The sequence below is a fragment of the Alexandromys fortis genome, unplaced genomic scaffold (assembly GCF_014885135.2).
Source record: "Alexandromys fortis isolate MF-2015 unplaced genomic scaffold, M_Fortis_MF-2015_v1.1 scaffold_4, whole genome shotgun sequence".
NCBI lineage: Eukaryota > Metazoa > Chordata > Mammalia > Rodentia > Cricetidae > Alexandromys > Alexandromys fortis.
Window position 1 is genome coordinate 7,929,020 of NW_026067944.1, and position 25,316 is coordinate 7,954,335.

At 35.4% G+C, this 25,316-nt stretch overlaps 1 protein-coding gene across 12 annotated transcripts in view; it reads left to right on the plus strand.

The window, feature by feature from the left end:
- The window catches only part of Robo2 (roundabout guidance receptor 2), a 651,725-nt gene that overhangs the window by 174,767 nt on the left and 451,642 nt on the right, over nt 1–25,316 (plus strand). For all 12 annotated transcript variants that reach the window (XM_050148878.1, XM_050148871.1, XM_050148873.1 and 9 more), the window contains exon 2: nt 14,018–14,344. In XM_050148878.1, the coding sequence (XP_050004835.1) occupies nt 14,203–14,344 (142 nt within the window). In that variant the 5' untranslated portion in view covers nt 14,018–14,202. The remainder of the gene's footprint in view (nt 1–14,017; nt 14,345–25,316) is intronic.

Here is a 25,316-nt window from a genome sequence, read left to right on the forward strand (position 1 = left end):
CATAATAAAAAAAAAGAGTATCAACCTACAAACCACAAAATTCAGAAAAAGAGAAGAGCAAACTCTGAAACTTAAGACTGAAAAATTTACAATTATTTAACAGAGTGACTCTGGATGAGAAAAATCATGGGAGTTTGTCTTGCTATTGTATGAGAAATTAAATAGCACCTAAAAATAATTTAGACTCCAGGGGTAAACTCCTCATTCTGTTTGGACTCTCCAGTGTTCAGTCTAATTGTTGTTTGTCTAATTGGTGGCAGTCATTCATTAAGAGCCGTCAGTACATCAAGGTGGGGCTCATTGAGCCTGGAGGAGTTATACATGTGTTCTTATTCATGCCTTTGTTTCTGTGACTGATCATTGGGTGTTTAATACCTTTCCGAGACCCGATGAGGATAATTAAAGTAATCGCTTGATTGTAAACTAATGACAACAGAGATACAGCCTCCTCCTTTGCTGATTGTTGATAGACTTTAGATAATTGATATATTTTCCCTCTGAAATTTGTTTCTGTGTTTTTGTGCATTAGAGCTCAAATTCCATATGCCGGACACACAAACAGCAAGGCTGATGAACATATGTCAACTGCATTGATGGAACTGTCTTTGTTTCTACTAATGATCTCAGGAGTAATGTGCAGAGGTTAATTGAGGCCCCTCGTTAGTAGATAATATTTTTGTACATATTTAAAAGCACTCATACTCCATATGGAAAAACAGTCAGCCAGGTTAAGCCATGGTTTGCCTTGATATTTCAGGAGTTCTATTTTGTACAGCTGACTATGGGCCCATGTCAAAATGGACCATTTACATAAATATCTCCAGGTCAAATTATCTCAATGACATATAGAATTCTCTATTTCAGTTGTAATCCCTGGTAGCCAATGGATTTTGAAACTCAGAAAATGAGTAACATGGCCAAGTGTTAATGTAGTATGGGATGTTCTGGTACCTCAGACAAAGTCCATCAGTGACAAAGGCTTTGTGGAAACACGAATAAATGTCCAGATAAACGCTGAGCCTTGGCATTGAGGTTCAGAGTTTTGCACTTCATGGTAAGACTCACAGAGCAATTTGCTTAATCCTGACTGTGTAAACTGGATTTAGAAAAGTCCAATTTGTAAATGAGCTGGCTGGGGAAGTGGATTTCTATTCACCAGGGAGATGAAAGAATTCAGGGATGTTCAATAAAGTTTGAGACTTTACCAACAAACTTTTTTCAAAGAAAACATTTACTTAGATATTCTGAAATTTTTATTAATTTTTGTAGAATATGAACAAACGTGGAAGGAAAAAAAGACACTAAAATCAGACAAACTATGTGCTTTGGCTCATGACATTGTAGAACTGAGATTCAAGAGAGACAAGTGACAGTGGGAATGACGGACATGCACACATCTGGAGAAAAAGGAAGATTGCATAGGGATCTACGGTAAAGTGGATATGGAAGTCATTGAGAAGTTCAAGCCAACTATTGAGATACTGTACACTTAGAAAGTAGGAGAAAGCTAGAAAAGATGTCAGGAAGGAGAGGAAGAAGAAAATTGACACAATAATAGGAATGAGGCCATTCGTCTGAAAATAAAATCTGAAGAGATCACTGAGCCTGCAGGTGAACTCCTGAGAAAAGCCTCCAGCTTTCCAGAGCTGAAGATCGTAGAGATTTGAGGCTTGGGTCATAGAGATAATAAATAACAGACTCAATGAGACAGAATGAGCTCCGTGGGAAGTACTGCGGAGAGGATTAAGTCAGACTTACCTGGGGATCCATTAACTAAGTCCAGAATTACAACACTCTAAGTCAGTTCAATAATTTACACACAATTCAAAGACAGGGGCGTTCACTATTTTGTTCCATTTATGTTAGAAATTTATAAGAAAATAATATCATGTGCCTTCTAAAGGCATGTAAATATGCACACATCTCTCTCACACACAGACAGACACACACACACACACGCGCGCGCGCGCACACACACACACACACACACACACACACACACACTTGGTTTTTCAGTAAAGGACCACAGAACTTATTAATTACAGGATGGTCACTCTGTCCTTATGTTCACATACTTTCCATTTTCGTCACATTTTTTTATTTGCTGCTCTTCTATAAAATACCACTGGTCAGAGTCTGATGCACTGAATACCAGACTGTGAAGGTCATATCCAGACCATATTCTACCCTAAGCTGTCTTCCTGTTGCTTTCTACACCACTGCAGCTCTAGGGCTCTTTGGCCTTCCTGTCAGCCTCCTCCTTCCAGCTTTATCAAGATCGTTTCTGTTTTCTACTCCTCTGGCTTTGATACAATAAAGTGTTACATTTTCAGTGACTGAATGAAGTTAATTCCCTGCGCATGTTAATAACCTGGTCACTGCAAATCTAGGATGATCAATTTCACCTGCTCCCTCATTAGATAACACTTCAAAGTAAATGCACTGAGTGGAATAGACCTCTCCCCCCATAAGTTTCCTGAAAAAATGGCAGATGTTTTTGAGAGATCTGAAGAATTGGGTCTCTTAAAGTTCCATAGCGCACAGTTCAAGCAGAGAAAAGATCATTTGAAGACATTTACAGCACCCTTTCTTGGTGCTTTTCTCCATTCAGTAGAAAAATAAGCCCTTTTTTTTCCTTCACACTGAATCATTTCCCTGAAAACACCACTCAAGATTTTTGTTGCAGCAGTGATATTATCTGATAGTCATTTTCTTCTGAAACAGAAGACATGCTTTGGAAGGATATTTAAAGTTCTGCTAAAGCTCTCACTTTAAAAGCCTTCAAGAGATATCATTAATAGTAAAAGGTAAGACGAAAGTAGATCCCCAGATGAAACGTGCCCTGGCCATTAAGGTAATTCATATTCCTTATCTACTATCATAGTTCTAGTTTGTAGCCTAAAATCAGTCAGCCATTCACATAGCCTTACGATTGGGGGCTGTTCAGAATCATTGTGGTTTTCCAAATAAAGCTGTGGAAACGATTTTTTCTAAAAGAAAAATGCTTAAATTATGTATGTTTATTATTTTAATGTGTTAAATGAAAGAAAATCAAGGGAATTTTGAACTCCAGTTATTTTTGTAGGCTCATGAGTATTTGAAAATCTTTGAAGCTCTTTTAGCATACATACTTTGTATTAAAAAAAAGTGGTGTGCTTTTAGCGTAGTGAACATTTTCCCTTTGCTTCTGTGTGAAATAGTGTGAACTTGGATTTGTTTGCTGTAGAACTATGATACTATCCCATCCATTCAGGTTGGTCACCTGTGAAATCCATTCACTCCGAGTATGAGAAGAAAAAACAATGTGATAATACAAGCTGTTTTCAATTAGTTCCCTTACAAGGCTCCTTTCCTCCCAAGGTACAGGCTTCAGCTAAGAATTTGAATGTGTTTTTATACATTCTAAAAGAAGACTGAATTTAAGTCAGCCACTCCCACCATTCTCGAGAACACTTCATCCATTGGGATCACCATGGTGGTCCCCGTGGTGGATAATTTAGTTCATAAAGTATAGTTTTATTGTGAAGTACACCATATAGTACAGTTATAATTTAGACATTTCAAGAAAAATAATATGTTGTAATGGGCAAAGAGTATAATTTCATTTTGTCCATTTCTTAAAACTACTAGTAAGGGCTAAACTGAGATAGAACTATAATATTCTACTTCATCCTATGTGATTTAAATCACACCAGTGAGCCTTTAGAAAATATGTATTGATGTCCTCTAAACGTCACTAAACTTCTGATGAAAATCTACGAAGACATAGACAATGCTTAAAGATTACCTCCCCAGGGGTTTTACATATTTTTCATGAAATCTCATTTATGTTGCTGGAGACATTTTTTAGTAAAATACTTCAGATACTACACATATCTATTCACAAGAAAATGAGCATAATTTGCAAATAAGTTCTTTGACATTCCTAGGTAATAATACTTGCTACTAAAACCCTGTACATCTTGTTCATTGTAAGCTATAATGGCTAGTTTATATGGCTTTTATACATGTTTCAAATCAAAATTCCAATGGTCTGACCTCCCATAAAATGAACATTCTTGGCTGATTGGTGCATTTATGTAACATAGTCATGACGAACATGATGCTGTCATATTTAGAACTCTAGACAGTATATGACATAAGTTGATCCACCTGCTGAGCTTCAGAGGCTTGGCTCCTTTAGGCTCCTGGGAAGTGTGTTACTCAGAGTGACTTTAGCTCACTGGGTAGCAATAGACAGCAGAGATTAAGAACACAGATGTACTCAAGTTACTTGTTGAATGACTTCTTACTGTATCAAAAGGACTATGAGACATAGTCTGTTGTCTTTACATAGTAATAGATTCCTCTCAGTACAGTGATAGAGGTTGTGATAATGAAACCATGGTACACCATAATAATAGACAACATTTACCAACTAATTGATTGCATAGCATTCAAAACATGGAGAAATATCAGTATATTCAGCAATGTTGTCTGTTTCACAGTACCGCTGTGTACTGAAACAAGTAAACCAAAAATTGGAGTGAGTGAGAAACTTGGCATCCCATAGTTCCCATCAGTTTACAGTTGAGTTATCATACTCGCGGTGAAACATTATTAGCAGATCGGGTCTGTTGTTGATAGACCTGATCATTCATCAAAAAGTCTTACGTATTTGTACCCCTTCTTTAGATAACACCCTTCATTCCCTGGCTTAAGTATAATGTTGAGAAGAATAGACAAACTCTCAAGAGGAGGATGTTGGCTGAAAATAAGGAAGCGTCACATAATTGTTTCTTTTTTTAAAATTTGTGTGCTTCTCTGTGAGCCTGCACACATATATGACACCTTGCATGTGTGGTGAGAGGACAAGCTTGGTTATGGTTCATACCGTCTAACATGTTTGAGACATGTTTTGTATGCTGTTTCTTATACCAGGCCTGAGAGTTTCAGGGGCATTGCCAGTCTTCACCATCCAGCTCCCTCTAAGATTTCTGGTATTTATAACCATGTGCTGCCATGTCTGCCCTTGCATGACTTCTGGTCCTCACACTTTCAGTATAAGCGTTTCACACATTGAGCCATTATTCCTGCCCCTAGTCATCATCTAAATACATGTTCATCGCTTGAACCTAAGGAATCTCATGCATTTAACTCATGATAACATTATTATTTTTGTTCATAATTGAGCCAGTATTATTTCAAGTAACAGTCAGAATTATAATAATATTTTCAGTTCTGTTATTTAAAACTGCCCTATTTATTACACAAGGAAAGGAATTTTATGCAACTTTAAACAGATTATCCAAGTTCATTTTGTCTTTATGATAAAGCATTTTACGTTAGAAAAAAATTTAAGCATTCTAAGCAAATTTATAAAAACTAAATATTTAAAGAGTATATCACACAAGTTAAGTATTTGTGATGATAGGAATAAAGATTTTTAGACACTATCAGGTTTTTTTTTTTAGTTACAGTCATGGAAATTAAAGGCACTGACACAGAATTATCAAGATATATTGCTTAGAAAGTAGAATAGGAGGCCAGCATAATATCAGTCTATTACGAGTTTATCATGGCCATAAAATTGATGTCAATAGTTTTTCGAAAACTAAACGTTATTATAGAATTTAATGTATTTGAGATTGTTTTATCCTATTGTATTTTGCAAAGGCAATGCAGTTTTAAACCATGACGCTGTATTATAAATATGATAATAAGAAACTAGTTTTCAAAGATACAGGAATAAGGATTGCTTTTGTCAATATAAGGCAGGTCTGTCTAACCCATGAAGACCTCTGATTTGGTGGCAAATTACTCTTTAAAGAGTATCTTCCACCATTAAGATGGATCAAATTGATTTGAAATTGGACGGGATGGATATCCAGCTGAATTCATTGCCTACTCACCGAATTGTTGGAACATAAATTTATAAAATAGAAAGTTAATTTCTCTGAAGGAATATTACCCCTAAAATATCTGGGATAAATTCTAATCCATACATAAAGATTTCTCTTTAATGTTACACAGATAATGTGTATATTCCCATGCATCTGCTTCTGTACTCAGTCACCTACAGTTACTGATGGTAAGCTACACAAACTCTGCTCTAGCTGTGAAGGCTGTTATTTACCTGCCACCAGGGCTACCTGCTTAGGGATCAATGTCTTGAATATGCACAGCCAACAAATATACCAACAAGAGATCAAAACTTTCCTAACAAAAGGTATTGAATAGGGCAAGAAAGTGTAGACAGGAGTAGGGAATTTATTTCAGATTCAATATTTCCAGCAATTTCTGTTAACAGTGGTAATTGCAATGCATTTGAGAAATTTAGAAAACGTTTTTTTAATCTTAGTTTTAATCTATTTAATAAGAACAAAAAAGAAAATTTTGAAAAAAAAATTACTCACTTTTTTAAAATCATGAATTAAATATTTGCTTTTAAGATATGTCATACATTGCCAAGTTATGGTTGGCTAAAAGTATTCGTCGTATGACTCAGAGGTCATGGGAGATGGCTCTGTGGGTAAAGTGTTTGCCTCCCACTCTAACATCCTGAATTCAGATATTTAGTTCTCATGTATAAGACTAGGCAAAGCAGTAGTTGTTAATATTCCCAGTGCTGCTGGGACAGAGGCTGGTGGATATCTGGAACCCACCAACTAGTCCTCACAGTGCAAAGTCAACAGAACAAAATGAAGGACTGAAGATTGCCTGGCAATTTAAAGTTTTATATTCCCTAAAGAGTTAATAAAACAGAGAACACATGATGAAAAGTCACTCTGGAAGCTCAGAGTGCCCAGGTCTGGGAGAGGAAATCTCACTGATATGTACTTGGTTATTTTCTTGGTTCTTTACTTTAAAATGTTAATCTGAGTCTGATTTTTGTTTGATGGCTAAGCCTTCTGTATAGCATTCCAGAAAATAGGATATATGTAGGGATCTGCTGGATATCCTATTATGAAACTAGGTGCTTTGACAAATAAGTTGCCCAATGAATGATAAAAAGATTCATAAGAATCATGTTTCTTGTTGACAATTCATTTAATAAAAAGTTAGTTTGGCATCTACATTGAAATACAATACCTAAAGTAATATTTCTATGTCTCTATTTTGATATTGATTCTAGATTAAGCCTACCTTTAATTTCATAATTTAGTATATTATAGGGTAGCATTAAATATATTTCATGTACTTCCAGAAGTTAGGGGAAACTTAAACATATCTAGGTATGGTCTTGATAGAGTTTTAGTAGTATTCAAATATAATAAAGTTCTTACATGTATCCTATCCTATTACAGAATCTCTAGAGAAAAATATTATCTTGACATCTTTTATCTATTCTTTGTATTCCATCAAGGGAGGCACACTATGATGTAGTCTTCCTGAAATAAATGTAACAAAAGTCATCATGGTTGATTTAGTGGAGTTATTCATGAATTCCAACTTAATACTGATTATTACATGTGCTGATCAATGTAGCACCGGCTCACATTCTGTTTCTGAGAAAAATGTTGAATTGTGTTTATTCTGATGGCAGAATATAGAGCTGTGAGTGGGTGGAATTAAATGTATCAAGCAATAAAACATGGATGTAAAATTTCTCCTCAGAAAAGAGACACTCTTGACAATTTGCTCAGTGTTTTATGGGCTGAATTTTGAAAGAATATTTATAATGGTTTACATAGGAAAAAATGAGATATACTGACTACTTATTATCCTAATGACAGACTTGTCTTTAGTTTGTTTATAATCCATCTATCTTATCTATCAACCATTTGCTTACCATCAAATTATCTACATGTAATCTGTCATCTACCTATCTCTTTTTGTCTATGGAAAAAACTTAAATGAGATGTTCATGTTTGATTTATGCCACAAAAATGGGATAAGCAATAACATTAATAGTAGTTGAGTAATAACCTCTATCCTTCATTTTCAAAGTGCTGTTTCTTGCTTATTATAGTCATCAAAATGGGATGGAGATAACCCTCTAATATTCATCTGTAGCTTAAATATTGTCATAATTGTAGTTACCTCCCTGGATTACTTTTACTAGTATAATAGCTTATGGAAAACTTATTTGATTGAACAATGTGATTACTATAAATAAGGATGAACAATAACATACATTTTAAAACAGAAAAAATTGAAACTCCGGAAATTCTGCTGTCGGAAAAGAACTACCTATACTGCTTCTAATTTGCAATGAAGTTGTTCTACAAGAAAAAATCTCAGGACATTTTGAGAGTCGCTTCTTGACCTGCAGAGGTTCCAATTGTTGACAGAGATATTTGTTTTGTAAATTTAAAATAAGGCTAAGTTCTAAAAACAATACTGTTGTTCTACTGAATAATGAGGGAGGGGCATTTTACTTAAAAATCCTTGAAATGAAATCAAGAAGCACACTTCTGGATGTTTGGTTGGCATTATCGTATCACGTGACTGGCATCTCTTCTGAGAAGGAAAGTCCTATAGTCCTCATGAATAGCTATTGACTCAATATAGCAAAAATGTAGCAGCATTCATGAGTTATAAGTTATTCTCCATTTGCACAATATTTAAAGAACTAACAATGCATGGAAATTTAGAGAAGTAAAACTTTCTGAAAACATTAGAAAGTCTCCGAAAAATGGGAATTTTTCATTGCATGCATTTGAATTTTTAAGAGAGTGGTCAAGGACACATTTGCTGATATGACCATGGGATGTTTGGATATAGCTAAATGCATGGTCTTGTCTGAGTAGAAACTTTAACATTGTGCCTTTTCATATTCCTTCCCTGCTCCCTGCTCACTGAAGAAACCAGAAGTTTGTGCTTTCCAGAACTATCAAGGGAGCTCATTGGTTAGACAGATAAAACAAATGTGAAAAATCTATGTTGTTTGAGAGATGCCATTCCAAAGACAAGGAGGAAAGTAGTCAAAGAACAAAACCTTCATAACTTCTACCCTCCAAATGCATGCAAACATATGTGAGCATGCAGCACATGTACATGTGGACCCACACCCATCTTTGTACACATACTTCCATTGTGTGTCCACATACAATGAAAAAGGAAAGAAACATCTCAAGCCTTGTCCATTGACACATTATCTAAAATTGGAAAATACAGAAATTGGTTTGGGCCTGGTGAGGGATAACATATACATTTGTGAACCATTTCATATTTAAAGAGTTCCTGGGTGATTCTCATGAATCACCTTTGAAAAGCAAAGCAGGTGTTATGATTTAAAAAAAAATGTGGTAGTACATTTGGGTAGTTTTTAATTGGAATTAAGTTTAGAAGATATACTTTTTAAAATACCCACACCCAATATGTAAGCCATTCTTGCTCTTCTTTTGATTTTTTATATTTTTAAAACAATCTTATTTTACATACCAATCCCAGTTCCCTCTCTTTCCTACCCCCCTGATCCCCCATCTCCTACCAAATCCATCCCCTCATCCACTCCTCAGAATGGATGAGGACTCCCATGGGGAGTCAAGAAAGTCTGTCATATCATATTGAGACAGGACTAAAGTCTTCCCCATATATTTAGACTGAAAAATGTATCCCTGAATAGGAAATGGGCTCCCAAAAGTCATTTCATATACTAGGGATAAATACTGGTTCCATTGCCAGTGGCCCCACAAACTTCCTAAGTGACACCACTGTCACTCACATTCAGAGGGCCAAGTTCAATCCTATGTAGGTCCCCCAGCTGTCAATCCAGTCAGTGAGCTCCCACATGCATAGGTCATCTGTTTCTGTGTGTTTTCCCATAATGGTCTTGACTACTTTGCTCATATTATTGCCTCTCCCTCTCTTCAAACGTTCTCTGGGTGCTCAGTCTAATGCTTTACTGTGTAGCTCTGTATTTGCTTCCATCATTTCCTGGATTGAGCCTGCTCATTCGTTCCTGGCCACTTAGTCCCAAAATAATCACACAGAAACTCTATTATTTGCAATATTGTTTGTCCAATAGCTTAAGCATATTTCTGCCTTACTCTTATATCTTAAATTAACCCTTTTCTATTAATCTGTCCATTGCCACATGGCTATGGCTTACCAGCAAGGTTCCAGTGTGTCTGTCTCCAGTGACTGTTACATGGATTCTCCCTGACTCTGCCTCCTCTCTCTCTATATATATATATGTCCTTCAGCCTGGCTTTACTCAGTTAAGCCGTTGGCCAAAAGCAGCTTCTTTGTTAACCAATGGCAATAAAACATATTCATAGCATACATCACCTCTCATATCACTGAACGAAGACTCTATGATGATATTTAAAGTAGTCATCAATCTGACTACAGTGGAAGGGCAGTTCAGGCACTTTTTGCACTATTGCTTAGGTTCTTAGCTGGAGTCATCCTTGTGGGTTCCTGAGAATTTTGCTAGTGTCTCCTTTCTCACTAACCCCATATTGTCTCCCTCAATCAAGATAACTTTTCTTTGCTCTCCAAACTCGACCTTCCTGATGACTCATGTTCTCCTTCCTGCTCCCCTTCTCCCTTCCACATTCCCCTATCACCCTCCCCCCATGCTACTACTTTACTAAAGAGATCTTGTCTATGTCCCCTTCCCCAGGAATACATGTATGTATGTTTAAGAATGTCTGTCACATTTCATATGAAAGATCTTGAGTTTCTTTTCTCTTCTTATGATCACTTCAGTTATGGAGACATCAATGATTATCCACAGCTTTCCACAATTCCCATCATCTTTCAGTACCTTTAAAATTTTCCATTTTCCTTCTTCATAATAGCTGGGATGAGATTAATCAAACATTTTAATTAAATTTCATTTCACAATTACCAATTGAGACATGTATAGATAATAGATTTAATGTTGGCCACAAGGACACTCTGAATTCTATAGCTATTGTTTTGTTTGCACCACTGTCTGCTCAACAAGTGGGTTTGCATTATTTCCCATTAGTCTCTATTATTAACACTATTTTGAAATTAAAGTAATTTGTTTGAAATATGAAGAAAAGAGTTTGTGGGGCAATAAAAAGAGACATTTCAAGAGGATATCGTCTTGAAAAATAGGCATATATTGTTGGGCAGAGTTAGTCATTATTAAGTAGGAGCAGATGATGAAAGTTTTTTTAGTCTCCCAGCCCATGGCCCTTTCCTTTGCTCTCTTTCTCATATATTTTCTCCCCTTTCCTAACCCCTTCTTCCTTACTCTTTTCCTTTTGACTCCTCTTATTTCCACCAAATCTTCTTTCTTTTCTAATAGAACTTCAAAGATATTCTTGACTCATGGTCACACAAAACTGAATCCACTATAATGTGATGTGTATATCTCAGGATATAATCTTGTTTAAACTGTGTTTTTAGACTTTTGAAGTCTGCAGTCACATTCTGATTTCTGTGATTTCTTCATCTTTATGTTCTATCTTTTCTACTTATTGGAGGCCACAACATGTATTAAAAGTCAGTAAGTTTCAGCATTCTGGAGCACTCTGTATGATCGCTGTCCCATGCACCACCCCCCAAACACGGTATAGTAAGGGTTCCCCTCTGAGTTCTGTTGTCATTTCAGCTTTTGTCTGTGTTGTCACAAAACTGAGTCCTTTGCATAAACCAAGCAGATTGATAGTCTTTCATAATTTAAAGCCCCACACTTCTCTGAAAACATAGTGAAGGGAATATCATATACCATCACTTATGCCTATATTCCTACCTGCTCAAAACAGCAGTTTTTATATATAATTACAAATATTTCATAGAGGTACTTGAGTTTTATTTATTGATTCTCTCAAAAGAAATGTAACTTTGCACTATCATAATTTAAGGTGTTCATATAAAATCTTACATTTTCAATTACATCTTAAAATTGAGAATGTACTTTTATTATTCTTATAGATATTCCTTTTACCCTATCTCTGTCTGAATGCTGAGACCTTTCCATTTTATTTTCTGCTCTAGTTAACTGTTGCAGGCCTGATAATTGCATTTAAAATAAACAATTATAAATGAGAAAGACTTTCTGTAACACATCACTTGCTTTAAGGATACAGCCTACATTGCTGTGATGCAAATTGGATCTTCCTGTCCAAGTATATCACATCTATTAAATCAACTTTAAATTTTGCACTGAAAATTTTGTTGTTGGCATCTGATGCTTACAGTCTACATGTTCTTTTTTGAATTTGATGAAATAAAACTAGTAGTCCCCACCATTAAAGATATATTCTCTCACTAAATGCAAACGTAAACTCTTGGCCAAATTACGTTCTATTTATTGAATTAAAATATGTATTTGAATTGGTTTGAAATTAGATTAGAATTACTCTGAGATATATGACCTCTCTTTACAGAACAGAAATTTGCAAATTTAGGCGATTGCTTGGAAAGTTGCAAATAGCAAACTGTAAGGTGGTTCACTATAAATCATTATTATTATTTTTCCTACATGGCTGTTGATTTTAGAATATCTTTTTGATTCCTCTGGAAGACATCATCTGCAATATGATGGTATCCAAAGCGGTGATTGTTTAAAAGTCAAAAGCGTCTAGATGTTGTTTGAGATCATTTGCCATTCTATCAGGAGACAAACATTTGCCTGCCAGCCCTCATGTTGGGTCATTCATAAATGCATAAGACATTAGCTCCATGGCTTGCACAGACACATTGATAACTAATCAAATACATTTTATAAACAAAACAAAGAACCTCAAAGTATCTAAAATAGAACATAATGCATAATTTTGATCTTCAAAATGCCCAGATATTATATTTCTATCATGTGATGGCTAAACTTTTATTTTATCACTAGAATGTCATTGTGCGTATATCAGCATATTTACTGTAGATACTGCAAAATACCTAGTTACTTTGTAAATTAAGAGGATGATTTAGCTCTCAGTTTCATAGAACCAACTAATAGCCCTAAGTGAGGGCATACTGCCTGCCTAACAGAATACTAAGTGGTATAATGATCAGTGAATATCGATCAAAAGGCAAGACAGGTAACGAGAGACAGTCAGGGGTCACACTGTCCATTTTATAAAAATTCACTTTTGCACAAACAAACTCAGTTTGTAATGACAGCAACAGCCTCTTCCAACAGTGATATCCACAGTCCTGTAACTATTCTTAGTAAGGTCATATGTCTTACAGGTAACCATTATCTTAAATTTACCACATTGGAGACCAAACTTCCAGCACATTCACCCTCTGAGGACAGACAGCATTCAGATAACTGCGTGACCTATCAATTTTACCCTATGGTGAAATACTAAAATTCTTTTTTTTAAAAAAAATTCTATACTGTATTTATGTTAAGATATAAAAGATGTTTCTTCCACTACAAGATCATGTCTGAAGGTTAGATTTTATGTAATTATTTATTTAATTAGTTAATACTATGACTTTCAAGGGGCATTTGCCTGTATTGCTGTCTATCTTTTATACAGGAAGCTAGTGTGTGTGTGTGTGTGTGTGTGTGTGTGTGTGTGTGCATGTGTATGTGTCTATATACTGGCTGGTCATGTTACTGCACCTTCAGTTCAGTGTGCATGTAGAATGAAAGTCACATATCTTAGACTAGCTTGAAACTTTGCAGTCACATCATGTATCATGTCCTTTCTGATTGAGCAATGTGCTGTGTACACTGTCTGGTTTTTCTGGTCTTTGCCCATGGTGTTGGGCTTGTTCACTTGGGTTGTTCTCTTGCTGAACAGTACATATTAAGAGAACAAAAAAATAAGTCAGTCCTATTCCCCTTGGTCCTCATTTCAAAATGTGGATCCACCCAAGAAGATTAGTGGTTCTCTTCACTTTTGTTTGCCATTTTTATGGAGCACATCAAGTTTGATCACTAAGATTAACATTAATTTATTATTATATGTCAATGTACAAAAGGGTTGAGATGATTTAGAGATATATAGAAAGCCAAAAGTGTAAATGTAAATGAAACAGTGTATCTGGTTATTCCATTAAATATTTGAAAATGTTTAGCCCTATGAGTATGAATATAGATGAAACATACAATATAGATAAGAAAAGTGTTAAACTTGACTTCTTGCCTCATGTTTTGCAGGATCTCGTCTTCGTCAGGAAGACTTTCCCCCCAGGATTGTAGAACACCCTTCTGATGTAATTGTCTCCAAGGGAGAGCCCACAACTCTGAACTGTAAAGCAGAGGGCCGGCCAACTCCCACCATTGAATGGTACAAGGACGGCGAGAGGGTGGAGACAGACAAGGATGACCCCAGGTCTCACAGGATGCTTCTGCCCAGCGGATCCTTATTCTTTTTGCGAATTGTGCATGGGCGCAGAAGTAAACCTGATGAAGGGAGCTACGTTTGTGTTGCAAGGAACTATCTTGGTGAAGCAGTGAGTCGGAATGCATCTCTGGAAGTGGCATGTAAGTAAACACCATGAGCCTCATGTGCACTCGCATTCCACTTGACATTAGTGAGTTCGGTTGTGTCTTATTGATGGGTAGAACCTATAAAGTAAATTCGATGAAATGCTATATAACCTTTGCTTCTCTGAAGAAATATGGTTAGAGTACCATCAGTATAAGGACTGCAACAATTTTATTCACATCAAATTAGTATGAGGTAGTTTAAGGTCTATGCTATTATATCATGGCAATAAGACTTGCATGATGCTACTCTTATTGAAAATTTGAATTATGGATGAACTACATAGTGGATTATCACTGTTGCTTATGTTAAAATCAAAAGTTCATGTATAACATGTCAGAAATGTAGACATAGATCCAATATTGCACATGATTCTGCTACTGACATATATATATATATATATATATATACATTATACAGTACATATAAACAGTAGATACAGAAGGGAGACTATACCATCAAATATAATGGTAACTATTTTTTTAGTAAGCTTCATCAAAGAAGAGCTTGCTATGCCGTTTCAGAGTTTCTGATTTTTATTCAATCTTAATAATCAAAAGAGATAATAACTTCCTCTATTTGCACTTCTTTTCTATTTATTTATTAGCCATCCCTGCCAACAGAAATAAAGATATTAGCTCCTGGCTTCTATTTAAGCAGAGACTCCATTGACTTTGTGGGTGGTGTGTGATAGACTGTTTGATTTTAGGATTTGGGGTTGTGATTTAAGCTCTATATCTAGGTTGTGATTTAAGCTCTATATCTATACACTTTGCTCGTAGCTTTCTTGTTTTATGAAAAAGTTTCATGTGCTGTGAACTGTGCATGAGACAACAGCAAATGCTCCTTATAGAGAAGGTGCTGGGAAGGCATTAGGGATCTTAGGTCCTCTTGCTGAAGCCAGTGCATTCTATGTGGAATCACAGCAGATTAGAAGGCTTATGTGCAGCGAGTTGAGACTTGCAGCAACATGGCAGTGTCTTTGCAGCTGGAATGAATGTAGTCTTTATCTAACTTAACTATCTTGGTGAAGCTCTTGCTCCCAAGTCATCTCTCTTCTGGTTTAGATTTTCATTCCACAAACCACGAACTGCCTATGTTTCCCATTAATATACCTCTTTCTGAAACTTTTGCCTATATCAAAATATTTTATTGCTAAATTCTATTGATTTGGCCTTCCATGTTTCTTTATAGTGTGACTGGGATTGTCCTGCCATGTTTTAAGGACTCAGAGCCCATCACTGCTACATGATTAAGGTGTAGCAAATGAACTAATGAGGATTTCAAGAACAGATCTTGACACTTTGAACTTTTGCTCTTAAGAGATTCTTCTGCACGTCTAGAACCCTGCAAATAAACAGACATTTTTGATTAATGAAAAATGAAGACACTTTATTTTTTCATAAAATAACCTTTTTTTTCTATCCAGCAACCAAGAACCACTATAATCTGTCTAACTTCACTTCAACACATAAAAGTTTATCAAAATTGGTTGGTAGTCTCTTTGTAGGAGAGTCATGAACATTACTCTTGGGTCATAGCTTTGTTAAAATTGATCCTCAAATGCATGCATCTTTTATTTCATCTGAAGGAATTATTGTCTTTCCTAATTAAATCATAAATAATGAATTTATTTTCAGAGAAAAATATTAAGGCATGATTCTTTCCCACATAATATGACAGTTGCATTTTTTAATGTAGAAATAATGAACTTGAAGAAATGCTTAAATTACTCAAAATCTCAAAAGGAAAAATAAGATTTCCAAATTGCATTTTATAGTAAATACAATTCTTTCTTTTAATGTCATGTCAACACTTTATGGCACTTGAAGCTACCAAAGATCAAATCATACTCATTTATGTGTTTCAATTTTTTCCCATTTCTTTGCCAGTCTTCTCTATGTTATTGTGAATTTCAGAACATAAATCTGAAATGCTGAACCAAGAAATTCCTACTCTCCCCTCAATGTGCTAAGGGAAAGGAATAAAAAAGACATTCCAATCTATTGCTAGAGTTCAGAATACCCTTCAGAGGACCAATATATAAATATTTTATAATAGATTAAATAGAGAAAAAAATCACTAGTTAAGTAATATAGGAAATGGTTTCTAAATAAGGGCCGCATTATTTAAGCTCTGATGTTAATTGTATGTGATGCCTTGGAGGAAAACTGAAGTTGGACATCATGTTGCTATAGGGAAAGGAAGAGTTAAAGAACATATGGACCTGCTCGGCATCAGAGAGCTTGCTAGAGGCTGTTCGGAAAGAATAAGTTGGAAAAGAGGGGATGTGCTGAATCACAACCTCTATGTGGTTTCATTACATGCAAGGGAGTCTTTGACAGAGAACTGCTGATTACATTACTGGGATGATGAATGGAGGCGAGAGGAGTTACGCTGTCAAGAAGCCCGGAAAAGGCTTCTTCTTACATTTTAAACTGAAAAGCAAAAGCTGGGTGAGAGGAGATGGTTAGAAATAAACCTGAGAACTCTACTGCATGCCATGTTACTGGTTATGACCAGTTTTCAAGACGGTGTGCGTCTTTCAAATATTTTTGTGTCTCAGTTTCTGCATCTGTAGGTTCACCATTCATGAAATTAGAGTGCACAGAAGGAACATCTAAGGGCTTGAGAGTTCACTTGGGCTGTGTGCTTTGATATGTCTGTGAGCTAACAAGGTTAAAATGCTTAGCGTTCCTTTATAAAATAGCTTCTTAAATTTAGCAAAGTCATTTCCAAATAAAGCTTGATGCCCCAGAGGTAAGGAAAAATAGAGGAGGCTGCCTAGGTAGGCTGTCAGCAGTGAACCTTTTCCTTGGATTAAGTAGTCAACTGATCATGTGAATAAGAAAGGAGTTTTGGTATGGGAGGTATGGTAGAGAATAGGTGTCACAGTAACAGGGAATATTGAAGTGACAAGAAAAAAATGTTTTCAAATAAAGTAGGTGCCAAATAAAAGTAAGCAATGGTGGGAGGATACCGTGGGCTTAAAGGGGTAGATGGTGGCACAGCAAATGGCTGTGTGGCTAGAAGGAAGCTATGCGTGCGGAATGGGGAAGCTGGAGCGATCTCAGCATCTCTACAACTGAGTGTGGATTCCTTCTACAAAGGAAGTTTGGAAGTAGCTCTGGGCTTTGCCCATAGCAAAGAAGAGCTTCCTGTCAGCCCTCGTGATAAGCCATGATGACTGAACACATTTATTGTGTAATGATTATTGATAAAGCAGTATAAACAATGTTGATTCTTTTTGCTTCACCTTGATTTTTTATTTTAAATGCTATATATTGTGTCTGTCATATGTAAAAATCAGAATTCTGTGGTTAACCATCAGTCATCTATCTTGATTTCATGTGTGGAAACCTTCTCTATGTTATACTATATTCCTTCCTTCACTCCGGTTCCCTCTCCCATCTCTCTCTCTCTCTCTCTCTCTCTCTCTCTCTCTCTCTCTCTCTCTCTTTCCCCTTTCTTCAGCAATATAGTGGGCAAGTGCAGAAAAGTAACAGAAAAAAATATTCATGGCCAAATATTGCTATGGAGAGTTGAATCACTCAATAATTTTATTATTGTCATGTGTTTTTTGTTTGTTTTAAGCATATTTAAGGGGAAAAGAAGAGTAATTCAGAGTTTTTTTTCAACTCACGTGAATTGGAGGTGGGTCTTTAGGCAGAAAGTGATTTTAAATGGAAAGAAAACATAATCACAAGGCACCAGCAAGAGGCCTGGCACTCGGGAAGTTAATAGGTGGTTTTCCAATGATACCTCCGGGAGCTCCAGGCACAGAGGTGCAGATATGATTTCAGTTCCCAACAAGTGCTGTGTTGTATGGAGCAAAAGGAGTGGGAGGGCCTTTGCTGGGACCCAGCATAGCTGCATGAGATGCAGCCAGCCTGGTGGCCTCAAGAGATGGCAGCTGTAGCCCCAGGTGGTAAATATAGGACGGCAGCTTGATCTATCGACCAAGGGAAGAGGGGTTCTGGGCTAAATGAAAATTCATGAAAAATTGATGAAGTCCCCAGATTATTTTTTTTTCCGTTTCCCTTTCTCGACACTACGCTTGTGCAGAGGATAAATTAACGAGGTGATAAACATTCTAAAGCTGGGGGCTTCTGGTTCAAAGTTCAGGGATACTTGGGAGAAAAACGGCTTTGTTTTTTTTTTTTATGTTTTCTGTTTGTTTGTCTTTTCCCACTGCTTACTTTAAAGGCAAATACAGAACTTTTCAAATTGCCTTTGTTTTGGTAAGTTCAGAAAAGCTAAATCTAAATATTCAAATGAAGGCTTTTGGTTTGCTCCTCAAGAGAAAACATACATGATTCCTAAATCCAGTTGGAGTATGAGTATGAATTCCATGAGGCAAGATTGTTTGCTTTTCGTTATTTCTTCTTTTCCTCCTCCCAGTAGCCCCGTTCCCCCTAGTGTTCTCCATGTAGCGATACTCAGGCTCCGGGAACATAATTCAGAGAAGGATAAGGCGCTGCATTATTTATAGATCACAGATTGCTAGAATAACAAGCTGCACAATAGTCCTGATTGTTTTAAATCTACCACTAAATTGCTATTTTATTTGTACAAAGAAGAATGGGGACATGCATGGATGAACTGTGCTGTGAGAGGGAACGGTTGCCCTGAAAATGAACACAAGGTAACCTTTTAACTTCAGTCCTACAAGCTGGCGTGTATGGAGCTTTTCATGTGCTTGATTTTTTTTTTTGACTGTGGGTAAAAATTATCCAGGTAGAATGGTTTTATTCTTCGTAAAGACTTAAGACAATTTAAATTTAAAAGAACTTAAATTTAAGCAATGCAGAGCTCCTTGAATTTTTTTTTTTTTTTTTTTTTTTTTTTTTTTTTTTTTTTTTTTTTTTTTTTTTTTTTTTTTTTTTTTTTTTTTTTTTTTTTTTTTTTGCTTGTTTTCGTTTTGACGAATGGTTTTACTGTGTATTCCAGGGTGGTCTCAAACTCCCAACCACCTTCCCTCAGCCTGTCAAATGCCACCACACAATAAACACAAAAATTGTTTAGTGAGATTTTATCCATATAGCATGTCTTTAAAAGTTCAATATATATCTTTTGATGATTTTTAAAATACATGTATTTGCAGGATGTCAACATCAACAACATAATCTAAGATAAACTATTTTGAAACTTAAAAGATTTTTATGCCAATTAACATGCAATGCCCAATCTTCCAAAACCTTCCTCCCTTAACCCAACAGAAATATTTACCTACTATCCGTCCCTATAAACACTTATGAAAGGTAATTCTGTGCAATAACTTATATACTTCTAATGCCTATAATTCAACAGAATGGCACATGCCAATTCTCGTTTTACACATGGCTTTCTTTTTCTCATAATAACTTGAACATATCTTTCCAGTCTGACCAGAAGAGGCCAAAAATGGTCTATAATTACTTACAGTAGGTATACTCCTTTTGCACTTGAGCCAGTCTTTAGGAAAAAGTAGAAGATTTTTTTTATGTTTAATTCTTTTTCTATATAGAAATCTATAACATCTTGTAATTCAGTGGCTAAGACTAAGGTTAATTGCACTGCTGACATATTTTTAGTACTGAGAATGAAATTGTCTTTTTCTGAGGAAATTACCCAAAGCAATAGCATCCTAGTTGTGTCGTTCTTCATTAGGAGATATCCTTGCTTTTTTGTTCTTTAGAAGTTACATATACATCTTTGCTAAAGTTTCATAAGCAATACTGTGTGAGAGAAAAATAGAGTCTCAGCCTGAGATAGCTTTTGGAATTTCACAGTCTCTCAATAGCCTTCTCTCTCAGACATCAGCAGTTGACTGTCTCAATGGTTTAGGGTACTATGGCAAGGTGGCAGAAAGAAATGTCTCATACAAAATATACTTGAATTTTCTGTAGCTCTAGAAAGTCTATGGTCACATAGCCAATATAGGTGTGTTTTGGTAAACACTGCCTACTTTCTAATTCCTATAAAGGTTCTTCCCGAAGACTAATCACATTCTATATGCCTTATCTTAGAAGAAATCTAATCTTCTGGATTGGTTTATTTTTTTAATTTTACAAACTTTCTATAAAATTTTTCCAAAATAAAAACATCATATACTTATTGGAATTTTTTAGCTCGTTAATTTTAGAAGAGCACAGAAATTTCGATGGTAGTTCTTGATTTGGGAGAGAATTCATACAGAAACTGTAAGAATCACTGACTGTTTTGAAACAGAGGTTTGAACCCCGTTAGTACTAATTGCTGTGTTTTTTTTTTCTTATGATTGCTTTGATTTTCTTTTTGTTCTTTTGTTTATTTTGTTTTGTTTTGGGTTTTTTGTCTGCTTATTTGTTTAATGGAAACTCCACTCTTGTGTGATATCTACCAGAGAAGACTACTTGGACACATGTTTAAACCTTTTTTACCTAGCTAGCCAGAGGATAACATTGGGTGTTTGAGATCCCAGTTTACCGCCAGGCCTTTCTCAGACAAAAACCAACTTCAATTATCAAGAATAAGCAGCCAGAAGCACAAATACAGAAGCCAAAATAGTAAGGCTAGTACAATTAGAGACTTTCCAAGAAAATTGATTAATTAGGTCTTTGTTTTCAATTTGGCTGGTTATACTGAATACATGCTGAGTTTTATTGCCTGAATGGTTCTTCCACCATGGAGTAAGGTTTGCTATGGTCTTAGGGCCTGTTTAAGCTACCAGCGAAAATAACCCTTTATCACTTGCCTGTTCATTGATGTAGGCTTCTTATATAATTGACCTTAAAAAATCCAGAATGTGAAAACGTGTCTGGATTATAAGCAGCAAGAAAAACCTGCATGGTGGATGCCATGGGAATACTGTGTAAAGTCTCAAGTATGACCTAGAAACTGGACTTAAATTAACGTTCAAGTATAAAAGCAACTCTTTTGTCATTCATACTTCTATCTGGAAATTAAGTCAATATCAAGGCAGAAGTATTTAGCATTTCTGATGAGAATAATTACATTTTTGTGTTCAGTTATCTTACATCTATGTCTGTATAAAGACTTGAAATATCTTTGTTTCTTTTGATCACGTAAGGTGTATTTGGTATAAACCATCTTTTGTGAATCTGCCTGCTTCATTTCCCTTCTTGCTTTTATCTGCTTATTCATATTGAATGAGAACATTCAAATGTTTCTCAAAACTCCTTTTCAAAGTCTTCATTGGTTTCTTGAGATGTTAGAAGTAAGGATTCACACCTTTGATGGTCCCTTATTATTGTGGAATTGTCAGTCAATGGCAATATCCATCAACTGTGGTGGACAGGCAAGCCCTCAAACAGAGCATGCTCAAGGAGTTAAGAGTGGCCCAAGAGTGGCTTCTGGATTGCTAGAAGTTCAGGGAGGCCATACAAAAGTAAAAAAAAAAAAAAAAAAAAAAAAAAAAAAAAAACCTACTACTCTGGAGAAAACAACTTTATTAATTTAGTTAGAGACTATATATGAGGGCACAGAGGGGTAGATATTGATGTTAACTAAATGTTTTCCTTCCCTTTTCCTCGAAGACATTAGGATTCCCCCTCATTTGGACTGCATGTTGGCAGTAAAAGATAGAAGCACACTTTTTGACTACATTGAAGGAGTGAGGCAGAAGAGTCTATGCTACAGGTTCCCATTTGACACACTGAGAGCTGCATTAAGTTGACAAATTAAGGCCATATTAGGAAAGGGGAGGTGAATTTCAACAAAGGATTGAAAGATTTTTTAAATGAATTCATGCTCAGCAAAGACACAATTTAATGTGTTCTGTTTTCATATGACTGCCTCATAAATGCTATAAAGACATACATGAACTGAGGTATAGATTTGAAAAAAAAAAAGAGTCAGAAGAGTTTTGAATGTGGATCTAGAGATGTTCTTTGGCAAGATGATATAACACTTCAAGTGGTTTAGAATATTTTTAAGTGGTATATTTTTATCATAAGTATAGAAACAAAAACCAAACAGAGAAAACCATAAACCATAAGTTCTAATGACAGTATTAGTATTCAACAGAATGGCATTGGACCTGGTCACAGGCACGTGGGTCAGGAAGTGCTACTATACATTGCAAATGCTAAAGAGTAAGAGGTCTTTCTGAGAAGAGAAAATAGAATGTAGAACTGGAGAATTGATGGCCTTGAAGGGAAACTAAGTAGCAAGAATTATTTGTATCTTTTGAACACCAGGTGTTTTGTTCTAAGAATTTCACAATCACTATATATTCAGTTCTAAAAAGAACTGTAAGATTTGTTTAAGTATGTAGCTTTCTTATATATCTAAGATGTCAAATTAATTTGCAGATTTAAATAACTAAGTTGTAAAATTAACTTGCATATTTTCATACAGAAATTAGAGTTAAGATTTGAACCCAGACAGACCTGGCTCTCAAATATGCTTTCGTAATCAGTCTGCTATGCCTACACATTGATTAATTTAAACAAGAAAACAAAATCAGTCGGCACTTAGAGAAAAAAAATCATTAGTGTTGATTTGGGGTGTTTTATCCAGAAACCATGACATAATTGGGCATATCCAGTGGTGACCCCTGAAGAGGTGAGATGAGGTAGAAGGCAACATTTTTGTGTTGAGATTCTGTGTTTTAAAGAAAAGAAACAACATAAAGTAAACTTTTTCTGTTTGTTTAATTATATTGACATTTGAAAGCTCATTAGTTTATTCAAGTAATTTGATTTTCTCTTTACAGTTTCTAATTGTCAAATATCAGTATCAGGAAAATCCATCACTTACAGTTGTTATTGACATGTTTGGAGGCTAAAGCATCTTGAAGATTAACAATTCAATTTATAAGATGAGTCATGTGTGATTTCAGATACAATGGGAAGTTGACCAAATTTACAAAACAGGGGTAATATAAACGACTTACACCTTTTTAGAATTTTCTGAGTCATTAATATCATCAAATGATGTATATTTATACACATACTCTGGTCATCATTGGTTTTTAGTTCAATACATAACTAACTTCATTAACACTGGCCAATTTGACTTTCAAATGATTACTTATCTATTTTTCTTTACTATGACATTTCTTTTATAATTAATTAATTTATTTTTTATTGTTTTTATTGAGCTATGTATTTTTCTCTGCTCCTTCTTCCTCTCCCTCCCCTTCTATCCTCTCTCATGATTCCCAAACTCCTAATTTGCTCAAGAGAGCTTGTCTTTTTCTACTTCCCATGTAGATTAGATCTACATATGTCTCGCTTAGGATCTTCTTTGTTTTCTAGGTTCTCTGGGATTGTGAACTGTAGGCTGGTGTTTCTTTGTTTTATGTCTAAAAACCACTTATGAGTGAGTGAAAATCATTTTTGTCTTTCTGGGTCTTGGTTACCTCACTCAATGATGCTTTCCAGATCTATCCATTTGCCTGAAAATTTCAAGATCCCATTATTTTATTTTCTGCTGTGTAGAACTGATATGTAAATATACCAAATCAGCTGTATTCATTCTTTGGTCTGGGGGTACTGGGCTTTTTTTTAGGTTCTGGCTATGATAAATAACGTTGCTATGAACATAGTTGAGTACATGTCCTTGTAGTACGATTGAGCATTTAGGTATATACTTGAAAGTGGTATTGTTGGGTCTTGAGATAGGTTGTTTCCTAATTTTCTGAGAACTTTCCATGCTGATTTCCACAGTGGCTGTACTAGTTTTCACTCCCCCCAACAATGCAGGAGTGTTCGCTTTACCTCACATCCTTTCCAGCATAAGTTGTCATCAGTGTTTTTGATTTTGGTCATTCTTGCAGGTGTAAGATAGAATCTCAGAGTTGTTTTGATTTGCATTTCTCTTATGGCTAAGTATGTTGCACATTTCTTTCAATGTCTTTCAACCATTTTATATTCATCTGTTAAGAGTCCTCCATTCAAATCTGTACCCCATTTTTTATTAGATTATTTGCTTTTTTGATGACCAACTTCTTGAGTTCTTTGTATATTTTGGAGATCAGCCCTTTGTCTGTTGTGGGGTTGATGAAGATATTTTTCCCATTCTGTAGGGTGTCATTTTGTCTTGTTGATCGTGTCCTTTGTTTTACAGAAGCTTTTTAGTTTCAGGAGTTCCCATTTGTTAATTGTTTCTTTCAGTGTTTGTGCTACTGGGGCTATATGGGTTATATTTAGGAAGTGGTGACCTATGCCAATGCATTTAAATGTACTTCCCACTTTCTCTTCTATGAGGTTCAGTGTGGTCGATTTTGTGTTGAAGTCTTCAATCCATTTGGACTTAAGTATTGTTTACGGTGATAGATATGGATCACTTTTCATTCTTCTACCTGTTGATATCCAGTTATAACAGCACTATTTTTGAACATGTGTTATTTTTTCCTTTTTTATATTTTTTGCTTCATTGTCAAAAATCAGGTGGTCTTAGATGTTTAGGTTGATATCTGGGTCTTTGATTAGATTCCATTAATTCTCCTGTTTGTTTTTATGTGAAGGCCAGACTGCTTTCAGTACTATAGCTCTGTAGTAGAGTTTGAAGTCAGGGATTGTGATGCCTCCAGAATTTCCTTTATTGTACAAGATTGCTTTGACGATCCTGTTTTTTTTTTTTCTTTTCCATATGAAGTTGAGTATTATTCTTTGAGATCTGTGAAGAATTTTGCTGTGATTTTGATGGGCACTACATTGAATCTGTAGATTGATTTTGGTAATATTGCCATTTTTACTATATTAATTCTAACTACCCAAGAGCATAGAAGATATTTCCAGTTTTGGTGTCTTCTTCTGTTTCTTTCTTTAAAATTTAAAGTTCTTGTGTTCTTGTCATACATATCTTCCACTTGTTTGGTTAAAGTTACTCCAAAATATTTTATGTTATTTGTGGCTATTGTGAAGGATGATTTTTCTCTGATTTCTTTCTCAGCCTATTTATCATCTGTGTAAAGGAAAGCTACTGTTTTTTTTTTTTTTTTTTTTTTTTTTTTTTTTTTTTTTTTTTTTTTTTTTTTTT